General features: G+C 35.7%; 1 protein-coding gene across 1 annotated transcript in view; it reads right to left on the minus strand.

Annotated features, from left to right (window-relative positions):
* cdh13 (cadherin 13) overlaps nucleotides 1–13,342 on the minus strand; it is a 512,601-nt gene that overhangs the window by 227,044 nt on the left and 272,215 nt on the right. The window contains 1 exon segment of the mRNA NM_001103078.1: nucleotides 11,274–11,426. Within this exon segment, the coding sequence (NP_001096548.1) occupies nucleotides 11,274–11,426 (153 nt within the window).

Here is a 13,342-nt window from a genome sequence, read left to right on the forward strand (position 1 = left end):
CAGTAACTATATTATTCCCTTCCAATATGTCAAGGACTGAAAATAGGCTTCTGCTATTTGCAAGTGAGGTCCTTGAGGTAGCTGCAGTTAAAGACAAAAACACTATTTAGTCTTGATCAATAAAATACCATTACAGTTTTCTGTTCCATCCTTTTGACGGCTGCTCTAGAACAAACGTGCACAGTTCACGTGTAAACATTATTATAGATAAACGGCTTTAAAATAGTTTCTACATAGGAACATGCAAAATGTGAATACAGTTGATGTGTTGACAAGCCTTTCACTGCAATAAAGGGGAATGCATTTACTTGGCACTTTCATTATTGCATGTGATGCATAAAGTACCCGTGATTAGTTGTGTGCTTTTCCCTTTGGCAGTGTACTGTGCATGACATTCTCCAGCAAGATCTACTGGATTTATATGACATGCTGTTACTATTTATTTATCCATTTTTCAATCTATGTTTTTAGGCTTTCTTAAAAAAAAAATTACTTGGTGTATCTAAAAAGCATATAACAAATATATAAAATTATAGTTTTAATTAACTATGAATGTTAGAACTTGTTTACTATCAGATGGAGACAAGTGGTGGTGTGGGTTCCTCTAATACTTTTAGGGAAACATTTACTAACCCACGAATCCGAATCCGAATTGGAAAAATTCAGATTGGAAAACGAACATTTTGCAACTTTTTCGTATTTTTTGCGATTTTTTCGTCACCATTCCGACTTTTCGTAAATTGTCGCGACTTTTTCGTAACCATTACGACTTGTGCGAAAAGTTGCGACTTTTTCGTGCCCGTTACTATTTGCTCGTATCTTGTTGCGACTTTTTCGTATTGAGCGCTCGTAAGTGGCGGGCGAAACTTTCAGACATAGCATGATTTTGGAAGCCTCCCATAGGACTCAATGGCACTCTGCAGCTCCAACCTGGCCCAAGAAAAGTCACCATACTGAAGCTTGAATGAATCCGAAACTTTCGTACTCGGCGTGAAAGCTGCAAAAAAGTCGCGACTTTTCGCGCAAGTCGTAGCGCTACGAAAAAGTTGCGACATATATTGCAAAATATATTGCATAAACAAGCTCATATATAAAACTCTGCTTTATCTAAATAAACTATTTTCATAAAAATATACTTTTTTAGTAGTATGTGCTATTGGGTACTCCTAAATAGAAAATTGCCATTTTTAGAATTAAGGGCCGCCTCCTGGGATCATAGGATTCACAGTGCACACAAACAAGCCAAGGCACACACGTTAGGTCATATGAGCCAATCAATGGACAATGGACAGACTTCTTCCTGTTACAGTTAGAGCTGCATTATTTCCAGTCATGTGATCTCTGAGGGCGCACACAGCCCATAACAAAATAATGGCTCAAGGCAATATTTAGTGATATATATATATTCCAGTTTGGTGAGATTCTTTAATACGACACTTAACATGATATGAACTATCTGTTAGTTAAGTATTCATTCTGGGGATGTAGTTTTCCTTTAAAGATAACTATAAAACCATGGGTATGAAAAAAGTAAATTCTTTTTTAAATAATGTGGAGAAAAGGCAGGGGCCCAAGCCTTATATTTGTACAGTACCACTTGTCTTCACTCACAACTGCAATTGCATTATGGGCTTATTTGCTACTAACAAGGAATTTTCACTTTATGAAAACTCACACTGCATGAAAAAAATAATGTTGGTCTGTTATATGCATGTATGTATGTATGTATGTATGTATGTATATCACCCAATTAATACTCAGCAGAAAACACAAATCTAGGAAACATTTGTTTTGGTTCTTGATGCTTACATTTGAAAACAACTGTATCTTTGCCTACAACAACACGTTATTGCCTTTGCCGTACTCCTCTGATGAAAACACTGTTAACAGCATAGCATTCATTTATGGCATATAGCATTCATATATGGAATTCCAAACTACGGCCCGCAGGTGAGATCCGGACCCCCAAGGTAATTCACCCAGCCCCTGCTGCGTCCTCACCCCTGGCTACTACCTGTCTGCCTCCTCATTGGAGGGGGCATGACGCAAGGATGCAGCGGGGAGTGGGAGGACGCAGCGGGGAATGGGGTAGCAGGGAAGATGCAGTGGCCCATAGTTTGAGGACGTAGCAGGTAGTGGGGAGCAGGCAGCGGGAGTGGCCCATAGTTTGAGGACGTAGCAGGTAGTGGGGAGCAGACAGCGGGAGTAGGCCGTAGTTTCAGGGAGCAGTAGGGAGCTAGAGCGGGCTGTAGTTTAAGGATGCAGCTTGGAGCGGAAAGGGGGGAGGCAGTGCCATAGTTTGAGGGCTATAATCCAGCCCCCCAATAGTCTGAGGGACCATGAACTGGCCCCCTGTGGGCCTCTCTTTTAATACAACATAATAAGAAGAAAAAATTAAAAAAAAATAAATAAATAAAGTTCCCTGAAAGCTAAGTAGTGATAAGCAAATGTTTTCACCAGGCATGGATTTCACTCGATTAATTTTTTAATGAAAAAAAAAGTCAAAAACCTGCTGCAAAATAAGGGTTGCCAAAAAGGATGAAAAAAAATGCATAAATTGCAAAGCTTTCAAAAATATTATGAAGTATATTTACATTATGTATGATTGGCAGCTCAGATTTTTTAATTACAATTACTTTATCTTTAGTGGTGAGCAAATCTGTTCCATTTCACTTCGGCGAAAAATTTGCAAAACAACAGGAAAATTTGTGAAAAGGTGAAAAATCCACGAAATGCATTTGTTGAGCGACTTTTTTGTCACCCGCATCTTTTTTTGCCGTGACCGCACCTATTTTGCCATGACAGCACCTATTTTGCCGCAAACGTGCCCAATGTGTCGCGACTGCGCCTATTTTGACGTGAGCGTGACTTTTTTTTGACGTGCAACAAATTTTTCCACCGCAAATTTTCGCAGAAGTTTTGCAAAACAGTTCACCAATGGCAAAATGTGAAAATTTGCTGCAAATTTTGCAGAAATTCACTCATCACTATTTATTTTTCCATTTAGTCCTTTCTAGATATCACCTAGATGGCAAATGCATAAGATTATTATATAATAGTGCTCACAAAATGGCGCCAGCCTGCTGTCTGTGACTGTAAATTCCAAGACTAAAGGAAAAAAAAATTAAATCATTCATACCGTGCAAGTAAAATTTATTTTGCTCTACTAACATGATACAAAAGAATTTGGAATTATTTCTTTGGGTGCCAGGTCCCCTTTAAGGAAACAAGGGGAGGAAAAGTAAGAAATAATATTTGAATTTGATAAATATAAATTGATATTAACATAAAGGTGTCTTACGTGTCTAAATAAACACTTTTTCTGTACCAGTGTGATGCAGTGTGCATATACTGTAACATGGCAGAATATTTAATCAAATCATTAAATCAAAATAACTACACTGTAGTTATATTCTGCTTTTGCACCTGTATAATCAACAGCTAGCTTAAAGTCTTAAAGAATATAAGGCACTTTAAAATCCAACATCTGTAAAACTTTTATATCCTGAAGCAAATTCATATCTGCTGTATTTTGACAACTTTCATTTATATTACATTTTCTGGGAACGGATTTCTTGTTTCACAAAAAAAAAAAAAAAAAAAATCCACTGGGACCTGTTAAAATGGATATGGTATATTGCAGTTTACTCTACTGAGGTTATTCAGCTAATAAGGATAGACCTTTCTGCTCCAGAATGATAGCCCATTTTCAAGAAGGATTAATTTTTTCATTTTAATGGGCATGTTATGTTTGGTATGTAATTCTTGCTAGTGAAAGGCAAACACGTTAGGAAAAAAACATTTTAAAAGCAAATTCTTCTAGTAAATTATTCCAGTTTGTCAGTATTTACACCAGACTAAAATTATTGTCCAAATTTTCTATATTTTCATTGTATGGGATCTGTTATCCAGAAACTGGTTATACTGAAAGTTCCTAATTAGGGTAAGGCAATCTACTATTGACTGAATTGAATCAAATAATTGCAATTTTTTATAATAATGTCACTTTTTTCTCTATCAGTAAAACTGTAACGTTTACTTAATTCCAACTAAGATATAATTAATCCTTATTGGAGACAAAAACAATCCTATTGGATTTAATTATTGATGAAATTATGTTCTAGTAGGCTAAAGGTATGGTTATCCAAATTACGGTAATTCTGGTAATCTGGAAAACCTCAGGTCACATACCAGTATTTCTAAAAGTTTAGTGATACAATACAGTTACATAATGGAAAGTATTCACTTTACTAGAACCCAGCTATCTCAACTTTCAACTGACCTATCACCGCACCTAAATATAAGTGGGCCATACAAATCATGAACTTTCAACCCATTATGCTAAAATTAACGTTCTACCTACCTTTAAGTTAAACAACCCTTGGGTGACCACACTAAGACAAACAGTACTTTATTAAAGTTTTCAAAATGTATTAAGCAATGCAATACAGTATGGTATACAGGTATGGGACCTGTTATCCAGAATGCTCGGGACCTGGGGTATTCTGGATAAGTGATCTTTCTGTAAATTGGATCCCCATACCTTAAGACTACTAAAAAATCATTTAAACATTAAATAAACTCAATAGGATTATTTTGCCTTTAAGGACTCATTATATTTTAGGACCAAGTACAAGGTACTCTTTTATTATTACAGAGAAAAAGGATCATTTTTAAAAAACATTATTATTATTATTATTTACTTAAAATGGGGTCTATGGGAGATGGCCCTTCCGTAATTCGGGGGTTTCTGGATAACCGATTCCATACCTGTACATCGTTTGACAATAGCTGACTTGTCCAAACAAAGGAGTACTAAGTATAAACTTTTTCAGAATAGGATAGTAGTATGGAAGCATGTAAATCAGGTGCTGTGTTGGCAGTATATATTTCAGGCAGAAATTGTAGCCTGTATAGTAGTTGAATCATTACAAAGGTGGGTGGGTAAACTTCGTAGTCCCCATAAGGACCAGTTTTCAATGTATTGCTTTATTGTGTCCTGAATATCATTAGTTCCCGACTCAAAGGGGCAGATTCATGAAATCACGAGTTCGAAACCCGAATGGGATAAATAGGGATTGTATACGAAAATTTCTGAAGATCGCAGATATCACGAAAATACTTACAGAAAAATCATATTAGTCACGATAATATTGTATTGGCGCTCCGAAAGTCACAGAATTTTTGTACTGAACGATTGTAAACAGCGGGAAAACCTTTCTGATTTTTTCGCGCAAGCGTACAAAAAAGTCGTGCAAGCGTACGGAAAAGTCGTGCAGGCGTCAAAAAAGTCGCTCAAGCGACGAATAATTCATCGAAAATACGCTCGGAGCATTCTAATGAACGCTCCGAGTGTTTGTGTCTTAGTAAATCTGCCCCATATAGTTGTTTTTAAATGAACGCTTTTCTCAGTTACCACTTGTCACAGCAGGATATAAATCTTGCATAGTATAATGGGTGATTTTCATTGGCTAGCAAATAAACTACTATAATACACACTAAAAACAAACAGGTCAACTGTTTTTTTTTTTATCATTGTGCATTATTTTTTAAATAAAAATATATATTTGCATTATTTTTTAATAACTGTCAATGAGCTTTGCTGATTATAACATAAATCTGTACATAAAATGTTTTGTTATTGTTTCAGCATCTCAAATAGCTAATTAGAGAAAGAAACAAATAATACTAATCTGTCCATGGGATTAAAGAGTCTTGTTAGTATTTATACATTTTTGTCTCAAGGTTGCAAATTAGTTTCTTTTTAAAATACTGTGCATGACCTCAATTTCGCAGGAAACATACTCAAATAAGAGTTTTGCCTTTACTTGTTAATAATGATAATGACTGATTTGGACTCATAGTACAATGTATAAGGGTTCTTCAAAAATTGCGCGAAAGGAAAAACAATAGAAAGAGAAAAGAGAATAACATTGAGTTCACATTGCACTGACCTGATGAAGTAATTAGTTACCTCCTGATATTATCTGCATAATTAAATTCAGCAAGTAAGCCAGCTAACATGGAAAGGATTAATGAAATGGTCTGGCACATATTTTTATATATTTGTGTTCTCCCTTATGTGCAGGCATTTTTTCTTGACCTTTCACTTGGTACAAGAATTTATCATGATCAGAATAGGATCATAATTGAAATATTTTAATCAAATATTCTTAGGGCTTCATTGTACACTTTTGGTATAGTTAGATTTTCTTCAAAGTTTGGTCATTTTATTATTTATATTTTTTATTTCTGCACAAGACAACATTTTGTAATATTTTACAGTGAGCACAGCAACCAGGATAATTGACTAATATAATGTTGAGGACTTAAGGTGGTTCACCTTTACGTTAAATTTTAGTATAGTTATAGAATGCCCCATTCCTAGCAACTTTGCAATTGGTCTTCATTATTTATATTTTGTAGTTTTGAATGATTTCCCTTTAAATTTTTCACTTTTTCAGCTTTCAAATGGGGGTTACTGACCCCAGCAGCCAAAAAAATGTTGCTTTGTGAGGCTACAATATTATTATTATTACTTTTATTGCTTATCTTTCTATTCAGTCCTTCTCCTAATTATATTCCAGTCTCTAATTCAAACCACTGCCTGGTTGCTAAGGTAAACAAGTCCATAGCAACCAGCTGCTTACATTCCAAACTAAAGAGCTACTGAACAAAAAGCTAAATAACTAAAAAAACACAAAAAATAAAAAATGAAACCAATTGCAAATTGTCTCAGAATATCAATGTCTAAGTCATACTAAAGGTTCATGTAAAGATGAACAATCCTTTTAAAGAGTTAAAGGACTTACTAATCCCCCCTCAGAAGATAGATGGTAAGTTTTCTAATTGTTATTATTATTACTATTATTATTATAATATTTATTTATAAAGCACCAACATTTTCCACAGCACTGTACATAAGGGTATATTATGTACTAGGTAAATTTGGAAGTAATTTTATGCCCCTGCGCTTTATGCCTGGGTATATCATTAGAGTTATATCGCTTGCTATATAACTTGTAGTTATAAGGAGCACCACTAATGATTTCCTTTAAGAATGGATATTGCAGACAATACAGATGTACAGTAAATGCATCAGGAAGGTTGTGGCATAGAAGAACAAAGTTCAAGTTAAATAAATTGTTACCATTCTTCCCATCTAATTTCAGGTAACTACTAGCATTGTTATGCATGCCCTCGCTGAATCCCATTTAAACTATTGCTACCTTCTTTTATCCTTTTTTCAAAAGAATACGTTAAAACATGTACTTTAATTTCTGTCGGAATACACTTTTCATTACAGTAACTCATCCTTCTGTACCTGAGAATCATTACTCTACAGAAAATAGTTCTGCACAACATAGTATATTTCAGCATGAGGAACAGAAATGAGAGGTCTTTCTGAGATGATTTAATATCGATGCCCTCATTGTACTGCCTGCATCAAGCTTGTCCACTTTTTTTTCTAGATTAATTAAGCATTTGTGTCAAGTTATGGTTTAGATAAACATAAAACAAGCCATAAATTGATTTGCAAGAATATTTGATTGGTATAAATTGTAAACAATATGAACGCTACCTAAGTGACAGGCAGGAAGGACAGGGGTTAAGGTTAGACTTGTGAGCAAAGAGCAAGGGGGGAAAGTTGCAGGAGCGGGGGCATATAGAAGGGGTTGCTGGAAGTTCCGCTTTCTCTTGCACTGCCTAACAGAGGAAGAAATATCCTGCCCTCCAGCCCCATATCAGGTTTTTGGGTTAAATGGTTTAGTTACAACTGGGGTGTGGCAATAAAAAGAAATGCTTGCCAGGTGGCAAGGGGCTTCTATTCCCCTGCTTGTAAAGTGTAATTCAGTACCCCCTTGGGTATTGGTCCCAGGAGGTTGTGGTGTGGAGTGAAGCCTATCTGCTTTCAGTTGCCTGCCAGAGTGTGGCTATGCCTGATGGCTGGTATGGCAGGTTGGCCATTCACTTCTATAGCTTTACTGTGGGCACACATTCCAGGGGTGCCAGTTGTATTAATATTTTTGTGTAAAGAAAAGCTGTGGCCTATCACATCCATCCTGCATGCTGAATGAATTCATTCTGGGCTGGAAGTAGAGTGGCTAGTTGGGTTAGTTTGGTAAGCGACAACTGGTTGTCTTGGCACTGCCCTGGTCAATGAATTTTCAGCAAAGTTTCCATTTACAAAATATCCTCCGTCAACAAACTGACAACCATTTACTTGATGAATTTCTAAGCTATGGGCATTCATATCTGGAAGATAAGTCAAGATAAGATAAGAATATAGTTTAAATAAATATCTTTCTGCACAGCAATACATACACCCCTATGTAAATTGGTACTAACGATTAAAGCATTAAAAAGCATCAAAAAGAGAGATCTATTATTTTTCCATTTAGTCTGATTTACCATTCCCTGCAACAGTTTGATTGTACCTTAATTTAATTTTCCAAAAGAAAATTTGACGCTAATTAATGGAACTTATACATCCGTTATCAGAACTTTAGATATCAGACTATAATACAGTATTTCCACCTTATTATCAGCCATTAAATTCCCTATTCATATGACTTATTTTCTATCCTCTTATTGTGATTGTGAAGCACAGTAAGACATAAGCGGGTTTCCATGTCAAATCTGCATGAATTATATACTTTTTGCAAAGTCTAAGGCTAAGAAACTAAATTAGCCAAACACAATAAAAGCAATATTGTGTAGTTCCAAGAACATCTACAAATAGATGCCAATCTAGAAAACATACTAGTAGAGGGGGCATTTACTAAAGCTCAATTTTTTTGGTTTGTATTTTTTAACTCAGGAAGTCTGGTTTTGTTTGCCACAAAAAAAAAAAAAAATCAAATTTTTTTTGCAATTTATGAGACAAAACCACAACAATTTCAAATGCTACAATAAGCAGCAACAACCTGTTGAGATCATGTAGAAGTCAATGGCAGATGTCCTTTTACAACTGGAAGATCTTTCTTTGCTTCATGTTTTAGAGGTTTTTGGTTTTTTTTGACACTGGCGTTTGTGTAACAATAAGAAAAAGCCACAGTTTTTGAGTGACAAGTCAAAAAAGTTGTGGTTTTTAAGTTTTCTGCAAATTTTTTTTTAGTTTAAGGTTTTTTTAGTTAAGATCTTTTGATAAATGACTGGCTTTTGTGGAAATGAGTCTCTTTATTTCTAAAAGCTATAAAACCTTCAAAATCCGAATGCTAGTAAATGTTATTAAACCTTTGGTATCTCAAATAAAAGGACCATTTGTGTGATTGTTGCTTGGTTACTTAGTTCTTGCCAAGAAATGTATAGTGTGTTCTTTATACAAATAAAGGTAACACAGTAATTTGAAAAGAGCACAACTATATTCAGATAAACTCCAAAAAGGCTTTATTATGGGTGACACAAAATATTTTGGGCCCCAACATGCACTTTGCAAAGCATTTTGCAATTTATCAGCCTATAATTATGCTTCTCCCTATTCTGTATGGATTTTAAGTTATAACCATTGAAAAGGCTTTGGAAGTGACAGCATAAAGTTTTTAAACAGGGAAGACTGCCTTCTTACAGTTTTACCCCGAAAACCAGAAAAAAAGAAAAAAAGCATTCTGTATATTTATTTTCAAATCCAACTTATTTACCACCACAAATAATACTAACCATTCAGTTTTATATTCTGCAATAATTTTAGCTTATAAGAAGCTTTTTTCCTGCACTAAAGCAGACACCATAAGCTCTTCTAATTTTTAATTCTGGGACACAGTATACTGTAGGTTTAATCCACCAAACATGTTCCAGTCAGAGGGGTTAGTTTAAAATTCTCTAGGACAGCTGCCCATAGCAACCAATCATTAATTAGCCACCACAATCTATAACGTTAAAACAAATATTTGATTGGTTTGTTTCAGCAACTACACTTGTGCACTGACTATGTTTGAACACAATCCTTGGGCAGATTTGAAGTGTGAAATTGAGCTCAGCACTGTAACCCCCCCCCCCCCCCCGTTCCCTTTCATTCCTATGGTATTTTTAGAGGTGCATTTATCAAATGATAAACTCTAATTTTCACCTATTGAATAATATGGCTCGAAAGATCCCATAGGTATGACTAGAGGGAATTTTACCTCTAATTTCACACTTTGATATATCTGCCCCTTAGAATTTAGATTCTGAGTCCAGCAAAAACTGTTTAGTACATTTATAAATACTGTACATCCACACTTCGGGCTAGAGCTGATGCGTAAAATGCTAAACTGTATATTTGGGTAAATGTACATAATGCATTTGACTAAATAAAGAGTTTAGTGGTTTAAAAAGCACTGTATATGTTCTAGGTTTATTTTTCAATGTGACCAAATAAACACCTATGTTATTATATCAGCTTCATAGATAAGGGTCTTTTCTCTTACATAATATTTTTTATGCAAAAGAATCCTGTATGAAAGTGCCATACAGTTTGCAATGGACATTTGCTGCAATTGTTCAGTGCTGTTTAGGGTCTGATCCCATGATACCTTTAGCATGGAAACAATTTTCTACACTTGAAAATAGTACGGTATCGGACCCCTTATCCGGAAACCCGTTATCCAGAAAGCTCCGAATTACGGAATGCCCGTCTCCCATAGACTCCATTTTAATCAAATAATTCAGAATTTTAAAACTGATTTCCTTTTTCTATGTAGAAATAAAACAGAACCTTGTAATTGATTCCAACTAAGATATAATTAATCCTTATTGGGTGCAAAACAATCCTATTGGGTTTAATTAATGTTTTATTGATTTTTTAGTAGACTTAAGGTATGGAGATCCAAATTACGGAAAGACCCCTTATCCGGAATACCCTTGGTCCCGAGCATTCTGGATAATGGGTCCTATACCTGTAATTATAATAAGGAGCATATCTGATTTTTTGCTTAGATTCCAATTGACTAGGTCCCAGACTTAACCTGGATCCCAGAAGGCCCTGCACTTATGTTTAGTATATAGGAACATTTACATCATATTGTATATCAGGGATTTTCTGCAGTTTAGATACCAGAAAATCAGTCACCAGTCTGCTGGAATAATTCGCAATAAAGAAAGGGCAAAAGCTACTGATAAACTGAGAGACTAACCTTGGGGACAACTATTCTCACCTTCAAATGCATTATTTACATTTAAAGACTGTGTTGTGGTTTGTATTATGTTTCCAGGGTGTTCTAACAAAGGTTTCATTAACAAAATAGAAGGCAAATGAGAAATGCAAATGTACAATATATGACTAACATTCTTACCTGATACGATGGAATTGCCTCTCTGTCAAGGGCTTTCGTCACAGAGACCTCTCCTGTGTTTTCATTTATTCTAAAAGTTCCCTTGGGCTCCTGATCCACTCCTTTGCCATACAATCGTATTTTAGAGCCTGGTACGCGATCACTTACAACCACCTAGGAAGTAACATACACAGTCAAGGCAATTTATAGAGAGATTGATGGCAGTCGAATACTTATTAGTTATAAGGAATCAAATTATACTGTAGGTTCTATGTGAATAAAAATGGATCACTTTCAAAATACAATAGCATTAAGTGTCTACATTATTGTTAAATATGGGTTAAAAGTTTATTCCCTTGAGGCATTTTTGCATTTCAGAAAATATTACTAAACCTACAGATAACTAAATAAGATGCAATGTTACTATAAAGTAACTGTTTTGAATATATTTGAGTTAATCAGCAGTTGTGTAACTATGGCAGTTCCAGCCCCATCACAATGCTTTTTTTTCCTGACAGCACATTAGAAATCATGGGGGACCTGTGACATGGAAATAATTACAGGTGACACCCCCCCTCCCCCAAGGTGACCAGGTTTAGCAGTGATGAACAATAATTAAGGAGCTGGGAGTAGTGACATAATACCTAACCAAGATGGCAAGTACAAGTACAAGGCTATTTTAACTAGAAAATAGATTTTTTTTACTGACCATATACAGACCAATCTCTGGGCATTAAGGTGTTATAATACCTGTCCTTCATCTTAAAAGTAATACTGGTTCCTAAAATACACATGAATCTTAATATTAATATGTAACAATGCTCCCCAAATTCTTTTCTATAAGAATGCCACCAAATCTCCCCTAGCCCAGTGCTGATAGTCCAACATGGCTTAGCTGCCAGGGAGTGCAGGATCTGTACTATCACTTGTGCTGGGTTGGAGCCAGCACCATCCTTAAATAGACTGGAGTTCTGCTTACATTTGTACTGAAGCCTATAGAAGTATCGCACTACCCCAAGAACCTCTTTGCTCTTTTTGCACATTGTGTCTTGATGTAATGGTGGGTTGCAGAAGCTTGACGGCACACTTCTAGGCAAAGATGTTTGTGGCTATGCTTGCCTACTTACATTGACACTTTCCTTTCTATCAGTCGAAAAGTTGGGTTTACTCTGTATAAGTAAAACCCAGGAAGTTGCCCTTCGTTTAAAGCCTGTTTGGCTGGAAACAGCCCAGTGATGTTATGTCATGTCCCCTCTTAGCTTCTTATTTTGAAATTATAAATACAACAGATGCCCTGCAGGAGGCAACTGGGAGTTTTTGGGCAGGCTGCAGTGAGAATATGGTTGCTTAGGCAAGATTTATACTGTAAACTCAGCCAATAATGCTTCCCCAGAAGCTTAGAGTAAAAAAGAAAACAGAAAGTTTATATACAGTACATTCAGCTGTCAATATTTTCATTAAGCAAATCCACTGGGGAAGTAAAAAAAAAGAAGTACTATGGCAGACATTTAATAAGTAATTATATAGGCTTAGGCAGGATACAGAGGCATGTACTTTAAGAAGTTTATTGAAGCAGTCAACTCTGTATCAACAGTTCAGTTACAGAAAGGCCACTTTTAAAAGCCAGTGCACATTTCAATTTTCAGAAAAAGTTTCTGTCACACACCAGTTGTGATTTACAGTACTGAAGTGACAACAGTTGGAGGCACAGTGTTAAATCAGTTTGAAACCAATTAATATTATAGTTATAATATTATAGCTATAATTGGCTATTTGGTAGCCCCTATGTGGACTGGCAGTCTATAGGAGGCTCCATTTGGCAGTACACCTGTTTTGTATGCAACCATAACATGCCTCCAAGCCAGGAATTTAAAAATATGCACCTCTTGGGTGCTGGAAGCAGCATTATTGCTTGTAATAGACTCTGTGGCAGATGACCTTCCTCGATGGGGAGCTTTCTGGATAATGGGTTTCGAGATAATGACTCTCACACTTGCACCACGAAAACCCAGTATATAGGCTGTTATATAGTTTTTTTTAAGTACATTTTCCAGCTGCATGAAAAAAAACTTTTGTCTTATTTAAGCCAT

The sequence above is a fragment of the Xenopus tropicalis genome, chromosome 4, assembly GCF_000004195.4.
Source record: "Xenopus tropicalis strain Nigerian chromosome 4, UCB_Xtro_10.0, whole genome shotgun sequence".
Lineage (NCBI taxonomy): Eukaryota > Metazoa > Chordata > Amphibia > Anura > Pipidae > Xenopus > Xenopus tropicalis.